At 41.6% G+C, this 13764-nt stretch overlaps 1 protein-coding gene across 7 annotated transcripts in view; it reads left to right on the top strand.

The window, feature by feature from the left end:
- LOC134225515 (serine/threonine-protein kinase Wnk-like) overlaps nucleotides 1-13764 on the top strand; it is a 145807-nt gene that overhangs the window by 110918 nt on the left and 21125 nt on the right. For 6 of the 7 annotated variants that reach the window (XM_062705680.1, XM_062705681.1, XM_062705682.1 and 3 more), the window contains 6 exons: nucleotides 2860-3711; nucleotides 3865-4345; nucleotides 4404-4585; nucleotides 9902-12578; nucleotides 12740-12874; nucleotides 13509-13571. In XM_062705680.1, coding sequence (XP_062561664.1) covers nucleotides 2860-3711; nucleotides 3865-4345; nucleotides 4404-4585; nucleotides 9902-12578; nucleotides 12740-12874; nucleotides 13509-13571 — 4390 coding nt within the window. The remainder of the gene's footprint in view (nucleotides 1-2859; nucleotides 3712-3864; nucleotides 4346-4403; nucleotides 4586-9901; nucleotides 12579-12739; nucleotides 12875-13508; nucleotides 13572-13764) is intronic. The other variant, XM_062705678.1, reaches the window with a different exon arrangement.

Raw genomic sequence — 13764 nt, 5'->3', positions numbered from 1 at the left:
GCAAGGCTCGCGAGGGCTTAAGGAATCCTAATAGGGATATCATTGAAGGTCTACGAAGTTACCTTAGGGACTGTGATGGTTCATGGAGATTCGTGTAGGTTTACGCTCGGGTTCACGAAATGTCTATAAAGTTTTGCAAAGATCTATGAAGCAATGAAAAGTATGAAAAGGTCCGAAAAAGTCTTCCCACCTCGCTCGTTGCGCTCCACGCCTTGGCAGTTGAAAGCCAACATCATCTTTGTTGGGTTGCTGACTGGCATTTTTGCAATATGCCCGGTCCATCGTACGCTTCCGGCTTTAGCTACCTTCTGGATAATGGGTTCGCCGTAGAGTTGGGCGAGCTCGTGGTTCATCCTTCGCCGCCACACACCGTCTTCTTGCACACTGCCTCTCGAATATTCCAAGCGCTTGCAAGTCCTTCTCGAACATGGTTCAAGATTCATGTCCGTAGTGGAATACGTGGAGCGTTCAGTAAATGACACATTTGGTGTGGTGGTGAATCTTTTTTGATCGTAGTTTCTTCGAATTCAGCTATCGTAACACTGCTGCCCAGGTGGGCCCTGTCGCGCTCGGTTCCTCCCACTAGCATGTGCTTCGTCTTCTATGCTTCATGTTTCAGGCAAGTGTACAGTTCTTTCACCTTTGCAAATGTTCGGTCGACAATGTCCATGTCAATAAATTGACAAGATCTGTTGAAAGTCGGGTGTGTACCAGTTTTTATTTCTGCAGCTCGGGAAGATTCCCAGAAAAGCTGTTCTCGTCCATAATTTTCCATAGCTCTACGCGGTCTGTACTGTCGTATGCCGCCTTGAAATCGATGAACAAATGGTGCGCTGGGACCTGATATTCACGGCATTTTTGAAGGATTTGCCGTACAGTAAAGATCTAATCCCTTGTCGAGCGGCCGTCTACGAAGCCGGTTTGATAACCTCCCACGAACTCATTCACTATTGGTGACAGACGATGGAATATATCTTTGTAGATGGCATTAAGGATGGCGATCGCTCGAAAATTTTCACACTCTAGCTTGTAGATGGGGCATATGACCCATTCCTTCCACTCCTCTTGTAGCTATTCAGTTTCTCTGATTCAGTTTATGCAGGTAATTGGCCAGCTTTTCCAGGCCCATCTTGATGGGCTCAGCTCCGATACCATCCTTACCAGCTGCTTTATTGGTCTTTGGGATCCTTAACTTCCCTCTTCTCCGTTTCCGTCTATAGCGTTCCACGTTCTGCCAAGTCCCTTGCTTCAGCGGTCCTTCTCCGCCAGAATCTGTCTGCACGCTTCGTCGAACCAATCGTTCCGTCGGTTAAGTCCCAAATATCCAACGTTGCTTTCCGCTGCGTCATTAATGGCTGGTTTAACTATATTCCAGCACTCCTCAAGAAGGGACTTTCCCACAATTATTGATTTTTACACAACAAAAAGATGAAATAGAGCCACTACCAAACTAACAAGGTAATGCATAGAACAGAAAATACCAATAAACCCATCCACTGGGCAGAACAAAGTCGATTAAACATCTACTTTCGATAAAACTTGATTCAACAAAAACACAATTTCTGCATCCATCGTCTACACTAAGCCCACAAACATGCTCTCGAGTCCTCAAGCACTGCTGTTACCAACAGGTCATCCTGATGTTTTGCCAAGCTTGACGTAGATAAATTCTTAAGTAAACCACAGAAACCAAAAACCACACAGAACTTGCATCCACTTGATTACATTCGGACGCTAGCGCTAAGTAGTTATGTGCTGTTGACTCGCCGCAAATATCGTCCCATTTGCAAGCTTTTCCCCATTTTGTTTGTCTCATTTCTGCAAAGAAGTGGCAGGCCCCACAGCCGCAGGCCCGGCCCGACGACGATGATGATGATGATGGACACGGGAAGTTTTGCTGGTGTTTCCTGTGTTTTTTTTTCATTTCTCGCTTTATTATGGCATTGTGTATTTTCGCACGTTCGTCCTTGGGATGTCACGCGCCGCGCCGACGCTCCTCCGTGCGCTAATCCTCGGTTGTCCGTCTCCCCCGCTTATCCAATCAATTCGTAAATACTGAAGAGTATTAAAATATTATAGTAAAAATATTTCAGGGGATGTACCAAAATAAAAACAAATCTGAAATGATATTCAATCCCTATCGGGTTTTATCACGTCAGATAAACTGTGGACAATTACAAGAGTTGGTTTGTATTGCTCGTTGTAGATCTATGTTTACTCTATTATGTGTCTATGGTAGGTTGTATCGCATACACATTCATTACCCCGCCGTCTATACGATTGAATTACAAGAAAAACCTGCGCCAATGTTTGTCGGTGGAATCGATTTCTCGTTTTCTGCACCGTACCATCCAATATGGATACATGTAGGGACGATGACGACGATGGTGACTGACAGAGATATCGAATGAAAATGATTGTTTTGAATTAGTCACGCTCATCATGCATACAAACAACCTGAAGGGAATATTTGGAAGTTAGTCTGATTAGGTGATTCACTTATTGTATCTAATTTGTCTAGATGTTTTTTTTTGTTCGAATGGTGGGTTTGTTTTCCAAAACGATACCCTTCAGGGAATAAGATGCGTGACAGACCATGCCAAAGATGAGTAGGTCTTCCACGGTAGCATTTACTGGGTGATAGGACGATAACATTTAAGAGAGGAAGAATCCTTTACAGGCTTCCAGATTGGGATGTCATTTGTTGGGATTTCTCTTCACATCTATATATCTATAAATCTTAAAGAAAATTGGTGCTCCATCGTTGCAAAAATTATATTCTCTACAATTTTAAAACAATTCTAATCAATGCTGTAAAATGTTTAGTCTAATTGTTGTCAATTTTCTCTATGCTTGCAGCAATTCAGCCCAACCAGCGCCGTCTGTAAACAGCAGCGACACACCGCATAGTACGCGAAATCCGTCGAATCCCAACAACAATAATACTAACCGTCTGCGAAGACTACGTTCTGCGAGTACTCAGTCCAGTTCGGCAAGCAATTTAAACAACATCAATAACAACAGCAGCGCTAACCATAGCTCTGGCTCCGGTGCCAATTTGAACAGCAGCCGACATACCCCAAATCGGCATCGGTCATCTGGAGCCACCGGGATAAGCACTGCAGCAAACACGGGTGGGATAATCTCAAGACTGGTCGATAGCAGTAGCCACGCAGCAGTAGCAGGAGGACCAGCAGCGACAACAACGACGACGACGACGACTACGACCGGAAGTAACAACAACCGTGGGTCGCCGGGTGAGAAGAAACCGCCTGTCTCGACCTCCGCCGCCATCAATAACAACAATAACGGCAAAAACGACAATGACAAAATGGATGAGAGAAGACAATCGCAACCGAAAACTCCTACCAAAGCCCCACAACGTGAATCTACCCCGGTTCGGAAGAAACCCATCATCCCCAGCGGTAGTAGCATCGATCAGCAGTCACAGCAGAGATCGGACAGTGTCGACCGGGAACCGGATTCGCCCCGGAAAAGGATCTCTCCATCGGAGTCGGAACCACCACCACCCTCCGAGCCGCCGACCGATCGGTCGGACCTACCCGATATGGAACCGAAACCTCGAACCAAGGCACTTACCAACGATTCCGGGATAGATGGGGAACATCCACCGCACGGCGATGACGAGCTAGAAGAAAACCATCGGGATGATGAACCGGGAACGGTCGTGGTCGAGCGGAGACGGTTGAAGTATGTATATTTTCACTTTTTCTTCTAATGTTAGATCAGTTCATCCAATTAGGGGGAACCGCATTGATCATAAACCAGAATAATCTGCCCTCAGAGCAATTTTTATGACCTCTTCACAAATTAACTTCAATTGATAATAATTCTGCATTTCAGTTCTGCAATGGAAGCGAGCACCGGCACGGAGGAGCTGCTGCGGAAGCGGCTGGACTCGTGCGAATCGGACAGCTCGCTCGGACGCACCAATGCGCGCTTCATCCGCAAGAGTCTGGTGGAAAACACGATGGCGGTCGCCTACTCGAAGAACTTCATCGACAACGACACCATCGAGACGGAGTACCCGCGCAACTATGACGACAACATCGAGATCTTGAGTCGCGAAGCGGAGAACCTGGCGATGCAGTTCAAGCCGTCTGAGGAGAAGCTGGTGCAGTACGGGCCGATCTTCGATCTGGAGAAGTTCGAGGAGCAACGCAAGCAGCAGAAGAAGGAAGACGACGAGGACGAAGCGATCGGGATATCGCCGTGTGGACGGTTCCTCAAGTACGACAAAGAGGTCGGTCGGGGCTCGTTCAAGACGGTGTACCGCGGATTGGACACGCAAACCGGCGTTGCGGTGGCGTGGTGCGAGTTGTTGGTAGGTATCGATTTGTTTGCAGATGAAGAGTATGAGAAGGACATTTTTAATATTGCAGGACAAAAAGGTGAATCGTGTTGAGCGAGCCCGATTCCGAGAGGAAGCGGAAATGTTGAAGAAGTTGCAACATCCGAATATAGTGCGGTTCTACAATTATTGGGAATCTCCGCCGACGGCTGGCAACAAAAAGAAGAACATCGTCCTAGTGACGGAACTGATGTTATCTGGCACATTAAAATCGTAAGTTTATTTGACCGAAATCGGGTGTTATTTTCCATCCATCTTTCTCTGTCGCGCTCTGTCAATCCTACACGGACATCATTTTCATTCCAACTTCATGACCTGAATAAGCTATCATCAAGTGCAATCCTGAATATCCGACTAAAGAGAAGAAGTAGAATTTGATCTTTATATGCGATCAGATGTGATCTCACAAAACTTACTTATGACTCCTTCGATCACTTCGATAAGGCCGTTATATCACGATTAGGACGAAGGTCATTAGGACGAATGACCATTTGGCTGAAAGCTCGTTAGACCGAATGAGAAACGAGAAGTCAGTTCTTCCTAATAAAATGGAACAAAGAGGAAAGAATGAAATAAGGATCATTCTTTCCTCTTTGTTCCGTCTTATTTTTTTTGCTCATGTTTCTCCTTATTCTTTACTTCTTTGTTATTGTTTCTTTTTTTCTCCTTCTTGCTTTTTCCTTCATTCATCTTCCTCCTTCCTCATTCTTTCTTCCTTCTTGCTTTTTCCTTTTTCTACCTTATTCCTCGTTTCTTTTAACTTCTTCTACGTTCAACCTTCATTCTTCCCTCGCTCTTCTTTCTTCTACTTTATATCTTTTTTCTTCTTCCATCTTTTTTTCCTTTTCCTTATTCCCTATTCTTTCTTTCTTTTTCATTATTAATTCTCCTCTCTCCTTTTTCCTTCTTCATTATGTTTTCACCCTTATTCCTTTTTTCCCTTCTTTTTCTTTCTCCTTTTTTCTTCCTTCTTACTTCTTTCTCCTTTTGTCTTCCGTCTTCTTTCTTCCGTTATTCTTCTTTTTTATCCTTCTTTCTTCTTCTATCCTCCCTTTTTATTTTTTATTTCTTTATTTTATCTTCCCTTTTCTCCCTTCGTGTTTCTTCCTTTTTCTATATCCTTCCTTTCTTCTTTTTTCTTTCTCCTTCATGTTTCTTCCTTCTTGCTTCTAACTTCTTCCTTCTTGTCTATTCTTTCTCCCTTTTGTTGTTTTCTTCGTTCGTTCTTCATACTTCTTTTGTCTCCCATCTGCCTTCTTTCTTCTCTCTTCTTCCTGCTTCTTTCTTTCTCTACTCTCTTTCTCTACTTCTCCCTTCTTCCCTTTTCCATATTCCTTCTCCCTTATTTCTTATTTCTTTATTCTATCATTCTGCTTCCTTTTTTATTTCTTCATTTTATTTTCATGCTTCTCTTTTGTTTTTTCTCTCTATTTTGTTTTTTCTTCCTCTTTTTTCTCCCTTCTTCCTTACTTTTTCTTGCTTCTTCATCTTTCTGTCTTCCGTCTACGTATTTACCTCCTTTTTCTTTTTTCCTCTTTATTTTGTTCTTTCTTCCTCCTTTTTTCTTATTTCTTTTTTAATTCTTGCTACTTTCGTATTTCTTTTTTCTTTATTCTTTTTTCCTTATTCCGCCCTTTTTCAATTTTCTTTCTAAGTTTTTTATTCTTTTTTTTCATTTATCCTCTTCCCTATTCCCTTTTCCTTCGTGCTGGCTTCTTCCTTCTCATTTCTCACTTCTCCTTCTTCTTTCTTCCTTCTTGCATTGTCTTTCTTCCTTCTACTTTATTCCTCTTCTCTTTTCCCATCTTATTTTTACGTTCATTCTTCGTTCTTAGTTTTCTTTCTTCTTCCTTCTTTTTTTTACTTCTTTCCTCTACTGTCTTCCGTCTTCTTCCTCCTTATTACCTTCTTTTTACCCTTATTTCTACTTTTTTCGCTCTCCTTATTTATTTTTCTTTCCTCTTTCTCCCCTCGAGCTTCTCCCTTCTTTCTCATTTCTCCTTCATTCTTCTTTTTTCTCCTTCAAGCTTCTTTCTTTATCCTTCTTTCTCCTTCTTCCCCCTTCTTGCTTTTTACTTCTTCCTTTTACCTCTTTCCTTCTCCCATTTGTCTTCTTTCTTATTCATTCATCCTTCATATTTTTGTCTCTCTTCTTTCTTTTATCTTCTTCCTGCTTCTTTCTTTCTCTTCTCCCTTTTTCCTTTCTCCATATTCCTTCTCCCTTCTTCCTTAGTCAATATTTCTTTATTCCTTCATCCTGCTTTCTTATTTCTCCCTTCCTTAATATTTCTTGCTTCTTCCTCCTTATGTCTTCCGTCTACCTATTTCCCTTTTGCTCTTTATTTTCTTCTTCCTCCTTTTTTTCTACTTGCTACTTTCGTATTTTATTCCTTTATTATTTGTTCTGTCTATCCTTCTTTCTGGTTTCTTATTTCTTTTTTCCTTTTTTTCTTATTTTATGTTTCTGCTTTCGTCCTTCTTCATTTTTCTTTCTCCTTCTTTCTTTTAAACAACTGTTGTCTTCCTTTTACTTCCACTAATTCGTTGTTAGTGGAAGTAAAAAGAAGACAACAGTTGTTTAAATCCTGTAACATTTTCTCCTAAAACGATCGCAAATAATTATTCATTCTTTCTTTTATTCTTTTTTTCTTTATCCTTTTTCTTCTTCCCTCTTCCTTCCTTCTTGCATTGACTTTCTTCCTTCTACCTTAATCCTCTTCCATTTTCACTTCTTACTTTTACATTTATCCTTCTTCCTTCTTTTCTCTCACTTCTCTCGACTTCCTTGTTCATCCTTTCTTTCGCCTTCTTATTCCACTTTACTTCTCCATTCTCCCGTCTTTCCCGTCTCTCACTCTCACCTTTCTTCTCGCTTCTCATTGAATATTTTTCTTTCTTGCTTCTTCCATCGTTCTTCCTTCCTTCCTCCTTTCTTTCTCTTTCTATTTTCTTTCTTCCTTCTTACTATTCCCTCCTTCCTTCTCCCTTTTCACTTTTTATATCATCCTCCACCCTTCATTTTTCACTTCCATCGTCCTCTTTATTTTTCTTCTTCTCTTCCCTCTTATTCCTTCTTTCTACTTCCTTATTCCTTCTTCTTTTTTGTTCATTCTTTTTCTTATCATCCTTCTTTCTTTTTTCTCCTTTTTTATTTCTTCGTCCTTTCTCTTTTCTTCTTTCTCCTTCCTCTTTTCTTCGTCCTTCTTGCATTGTCTTTCTTCCTTTAAATTTATTCCTCCTTTCTTTTCCCTTCTTACTTTTACGTTCATCTTTCTTTTCTCTCCCTTCTCGCACCTTTCTTCTCTCTTCTTCTCTCTTCTTCTTGCATTCTTCCTTTCTTCCTCCTTTTTTTCTTTCTTGCTTTTCCCTTCTTCCTTCTCCCTTTTCACTTCTTAGTTCATCCTCCGTCATCCTTTTTTTCTTTTCCGTCTTTTTATTTTTTTCTACCTTCTCCTTCTTTCTTCTCTTCCCTCTTACTCCTTCTTTCTACTTCATTTTCCCTTCTTCTTTAATCCTTGTTTTTTCTTCATTTTTTATCATCTTTCCTTCTTTCTTCTTTCTCCCTTTTTTCTTACTTCTTCCTTTTTTCTTCTTTATTTTTTTCTACTCCTTCCTCCTTCTGTATACGATTTCTTCCTATTCATTTTTTTTCTTCCTTCTATTTCTTCCCTCCTTTCTTTTACTTATTTCTGTCTTCTTTCTTCCTTCTTCTTTCTTGCTTTTTCCTTCTATCTTATTCCGTCTCCCTTTTCCCTTCTTACTTTTTCGTTTATCTTTCATCCTTTTTTCTCCCACTTCTTTTCTCTTCCTTCTTTCATATTCCTTCTCCCTGCTCTCGACTTCCTTGTTTATACCTTCTTTCTTCTTCCTTCTTTTGCCTTCATAATTCTACTGTCCTTCTCCATTCTCCCTTCTCTCACTCTCACGTTTCTTATTCTCTCTCCTCATTACTTTTTTTTCCTTTCTTCTTGCTTATTTTTTCTTTCTTCCTTCCTTTCTCTTTCTTTCTTATTTCTTCCCCCTTCTATTTTCTTTCTTCCTTCTTACTTTTCCCTTCTTCATTCTCCCTTTTCACTTCTTGGTTCATCCTCCATCCATCAACTTTATTCATCCTACCTTCTTCCTTCTTTTCTTTTTTCGTCTTCCTTATTTCATATTTTTTCCCCCTTCTTCCTTCTCTCATCCTTCTTTTTTCTTCTCATTACTCCTTTTTTCTTTCTTCTTCTTGCATCCGTCTTCATCCTCCTTTTTTCATTATTGCTTCCTCCTTCTTTTTTCTTTCTTCCTTCTTGCTTTTTCCCTTTTTCCTTCTCCCTTTTCACTTCTTAGTTCATTCTTCTTTATTCTCTTACATCTTCCTTTTTATTTTTCTTCCTCGTTCTTCGTTCTTCTTCTCATTCCTTTCATTCCTTCTTTCTACTTCCTTATTCCTTTTTCCTTCTTTCTCCCTTTCTTTTTTCTTCATCCTTTTTTTCTTCTTTCTTTTTTTCTTACTCCTTTCTCTGTATACGATGTTTCTCTTTTCTTCTTCTTCTTTCTATTTCTTTCCTCCTCTCTTTTACTTATTTCTGTCTTCTCCCTTCCTTCCAATTTCTTCCTTCTTTCTCCTTCCTTCTTATTTCTTGCTTTTTCCTTCTATCTTATTTCGTTTCCCTTTTCCCTTCTTACTTCTTCGTTTATCTTTCATCCTTTTTTGTTTCATCTTCCTTTTTTCTTATCTCTACCGCCTTCTTCTTTCTTCCTTCTTCCATCTTCCTGTCTCTTCTTCATCATTCCTTCTGTTCTTCTTCTTCTTCTTCTTTTTTCTTTCTTCGTCATTCTTCTTTCATCTTTCTCCTTTCTTCCTTCTTTCTTTTTTTATCACTTCTTCCTTGTTTCTTTTTTCTTTTTTCTCCCTTTGTCTTTGTTTTATTATTCTTCCTCCTTCTATCTTCCGTTTTCATATTTCCCTCCTTTTGTCATTCTTTTTCTTTCCTTTTTCCATCCTTTTTTCTTTCTTCCTTCTTTCTTGTTACTTTTCTACTTTCTTTTTTCTGTGTTCTTCTTTCTATCTATTTATTTTCATTTTATATTTCTACCTTCGTCTTTCTTTCTCTTTTCTTCTTCCTTTTTTTTTTCTTTCCTCTTGATTTCTTTCCTTTTCCTTCTTGCTTGTTTTTTCTTCTCACTTCCCACTTCTCATTCGGTCTAATGACCATTCAGCTTAATGACCCAGTACCGATCATACCAACCATGCCTTTCTGATTGGCAGATTGATCGCAAGTGCAGAATGGGTTATTAAAAACTTTTATTCAAATTGCGGAACTGTTTCCGCTTCTATTGCAACGTAAAGCCCAACGTAAAGTAATGTTTTTTCTCTTTTCACATTGATTTTTCTATCGTTTACTTTTATTATTAAATTGTCACTCTTTGTTATCGGCTTAATCTTCCCATTGTTAACACATTGTATTGTTCCGTTAAAAAATGCACAATCGCAGTACATTAATGTTTTATTCTTAAAAATACTTTCACGCCACTTCCAAAAAACAGATACTTGCGTCGCTTTAAAAAGATCAACCCGAAAGTGCTCAAGTCCTGGTGCCGGCAGATTCTCAAGGGGTTGCACTTTCTGCACTCGCGTGCCCCGCCCATCATCCATCGTGATCTGAAATGTGATAATATATTTATAACCGGAACGACAGGGAGTGTAAAGATTGGAGATCTTGGGCTGGCCACGCTGAAGAACCGGAGCTTTGCCAAATCGGTGATCGGTACGCCGGAATTTATGGCTCCGGAGATGTACGAGGAGCACTACGACGAAGCCGTCGACGTGTACGCCTTCGGGATGTGCATGTTGGAGATGGCTACGAGCGAGTACCCGTACAATGAGTGCAATACGCCGGCGCAGATCTATAAGAAGGTGACGTCCGGAATTAAGCCCGCCAGTTTAGATAAGGTGGAGAACCCGGAGGTAAAGGAGATCATCGAGCGGTGCATTCATGACAAAAAGGAGGAACGGCCAACATGTAAGGAGCTGTTGAATTGTGAGTTCTTTTGCGAAGATATCGGTGTCCGGTTGGAGCCCATTTCAAAGGAGAGCTTCATTGCCAACCCGGATAGCACAAAGATGGAGTTTCGGCTGAGAATAATGGACCCAAAAAAGCGAGTCAATAAGCATAAGGAAAATGAAGCTATTCAGTTCGATTTCGATACAAAAGTGGACGATGCAGACGAGATTGCCAGTGATATGCACAAGAGTGGAATTCTGCTGGAAGACGATTCGAAAACGGTGGCAAAAATTCTGAAGGTTCAGATCCAAACGTTATTGAAAGAGAAAGAAGAGAGGGCTAGACAGCTCCAACTGGAGAAGGAAACGGAAGCATTGCAAAAGCAGGCAATGTTAGCTCAACAGCTATATGCTAGTCAACAGAGTCAGGCGGAAAGTGAAGGCCAACCTTTGGAATTGCACGTTCCGCAGATGGTTGGAGGTGTCCCCATTCCACAACTTCAGCAACAAGTTTATTATCAGCCTGCTTCATTACCAGCGTCACAGGCTCAACAAATCATTTATCAACAGCAAATGTCTGCTCCTGTTGGAAACGACCAGCTGATGCAAAACTATCAGAATCAAGTGGGTCAATATCTCAATCAACAACAAGTCATTCAGCAGCAGCAGCAACAGCAACAGTTCCTTAATCAAATTCCTCAGATGCCTCAGCAGATGCAACAAATCCCGTGTAGTATACCTCAGCAGACTCAACCCATTCAGCAGCAAACAGTCGTTCAGGCAGTTCAGCAGCCCCAATCAGCTCAGCAAGTATTTATCGAAACCCAGCAGCAACAGCAGTATATCCAACAAATGCAACAACAGCAAGTTCTGATCCAGCAAATGCACCAGCAACAGATCCCTATCCAACAGCCAAATGCTGTGCCACAGTATGTCAACCAAATTTCCCAGCAACAGCAACAGATAATACAACAGCAACTGCTCCAGCAGCAACTACTTCAACAGCAACAGCTTCAACAACAACAGCAGCAGCAACATATGCAACAATCAGTGCTCCAGGATCAATTTCCTACGCTCGAACAACAATTGCAGGCGGTGCTTCCTATCCATTCGCAACAGGCGCCACAACAACCTCCTCCTCCGCAACAGCAGCACTATCAAAGCCCACCACAACAACAGCAGCAACAACCTCAAATGACCCACGGCCAATCCCTACAGGCCGCGCAACTCCAACAGCAACAGCATCAAATGCATATGCAGCAACAAATCCAAGATCAGATTCAAATGCAGCACAACTTGCCCGCCCAACCGGTCAACATAGTTCCGAATGGACCACAGCAAATAGTGCAGCAACAACAACAGCAGCCTATACAGTTTGCTAATCAAATTCCACAGCAACAGCCACAACAGCAGACCCAACAAGTTATTCAAAGTCCACCCCCTCAAATACAGCAGCAAATTCAACAACAACAGCAACAGCAGATTCAACAGCAACAACAGATGCAGCAACAACAACAGATTCAACAGCAACAACAACAACAGATCCAACAGCAACAGCAGATTCAACAGCAACAACAGATGCAACAGCAACAGCAGATTCAACAGCAACAACAGATTCAACAGCAACAACAGATTCAGCAGCAACAACAAATTCAACAGCAACAACAACAGATCCAACAACAACAACAACAATTATATCAGCAACAGCAACTTCAACAACAGCAGATTCCTCCAAAACATATTGACAGCCAAATTCCCGAACCGGTTCGCTCGGAATCACTTCCCCCCATACCGACAGAAGTCGTCCAACAGCCACCAGTTCAGCCGCATTCCCTACCGCAGCAGCAGCCAACTGTCCCGCAGCCCAGTGTTGCCACGCCGGTTCCAACTGCGACTCCCCAGCCACAGCCGCAGCAACCACCGTCGTCTTCGGCTGACCAGCCGGCACCACCACAAAATGCCAATGCTGGACTTCCTCCGGTTGCTGGGACCCCTGGTGCAGCAGCCACCGCCCAGCAGGCCGCCGCCATCCCCAAACGGTTGACCAACGAGGGCTCCAAGAAGCGCCGCAATTACCGTTCGACCGAGCGCAACCCCAAGCTGCAGGTGCTCGGTTTCGAGAACAACATCGTCGAGTGCGAGATGGAGAACCGCCCGAAGACCATTACGTTCAAGTTCGACGCGAACAACGTCAACCCGGTGGAGGTGGCACAGGATTTGGTAAGTTCATATAACGTATTCCGATTCTAAGCGGACGTAACGTATTCTAAGGTACAAGTTTATTTGCTATTAGAATTGTCAACAAAGGAGAAGAGGAAAATGTTCTGCGAATAAAAATATGGTTGAGTATCATTAGCTAAAAATGTCCTTTCCATTCGCAGGTGTCCAAAGACCTTCTGACGGAGGCGCAGAGTTTGGTGTTCATCGAAATGGTGCGCGACATCCTGCGGCAGCTCAAGGAGAATCCCAACCAGCTGCCGGTGGCTTCCCAAAGCTGCCGAAGGAACACCGAGAAGGTAAGCTTTGGAAGTAGAAGTTCCGCATTAATGTACGCAATCATCATGGCACACTAACGAAATCTGTTAGATATTTAATAACCAAACTGTTTAAATATATGCCTTTCTCATTTTGATGGTTCGATAATTAGAATGATGCTTTTTTGGTTGTTTTTAGATTTCGACTTATTCTCAGTTGTTTTATTAGTTTGATTTTCTTCTGTTTATTTTAATGGTTGTAAAGCAACTAATATCAGAGGGTCTTGTCTTATAGATAAAAACTCTTACACTAATCTTAAAAACATGTATTTGCCAAATTTATTAGAAGCTTCTAACAGCCTCCAAAGCGGGATCAACACTTCAGAAAACAGCCGGATTTACACATGTCTTACAATTGCACTCGGTTCTATTGATTAGACGAATCGAACATTACCAATCGTTCTGTTGATTATTCGTATTTCTTTGAAATATTTTCTGTTGATGTGATATTTTACGTTTATTTCAAAAAAATATTTTAACAAATCAGCATAATCCCAGACTATGGTCACCAAAAACCGGTTCCTAAACCGGAGTATGTTCCCATTTGCATTTATTTTACGCTCTCTATTTTACTCTTTATCTCTTGCTCGCTGTGCGTTGCTATCGGGTTCCACAGGTTCGCCATGCGTCTCTCACGCGTCAACGTTCGAACTTTAAAACACACCAGAGACATAGATCAGTAAGTTTCTACTTTGTTTTCTTCTCGGGATCGCCGAATGTCCCTGGAAAAGAGGCCTGACCGCAAGACGACGACAGGGACATGCAGGCGATCCTCAATCTATTGTTTTATTCTTGTTTTACTCCTTTTTTTCCTGTTATTCCGTCTCTTGCTCTCTTCCATCAATCGTTAGCTACAGTTATTGGAAATGTTT

This window comes from Armigeres subalbatus, chromosome 3, assembly GCF_024139115.2.
Source record: "Armigeres subalbatus isolate Guangzhou_Male chromosome 3, GZ_Asu_2, whole genome shotgun sequence".
NCBI classification, from domain to species: Eukaryota; Metazoa; Arthropoda; class Insecta; order Diptera; family Culicidae; genus Armigeres; species Armigeres subalbatus.
This window is presented reverse-complemented; position numbering and strand designations above follow the sequence as displayed.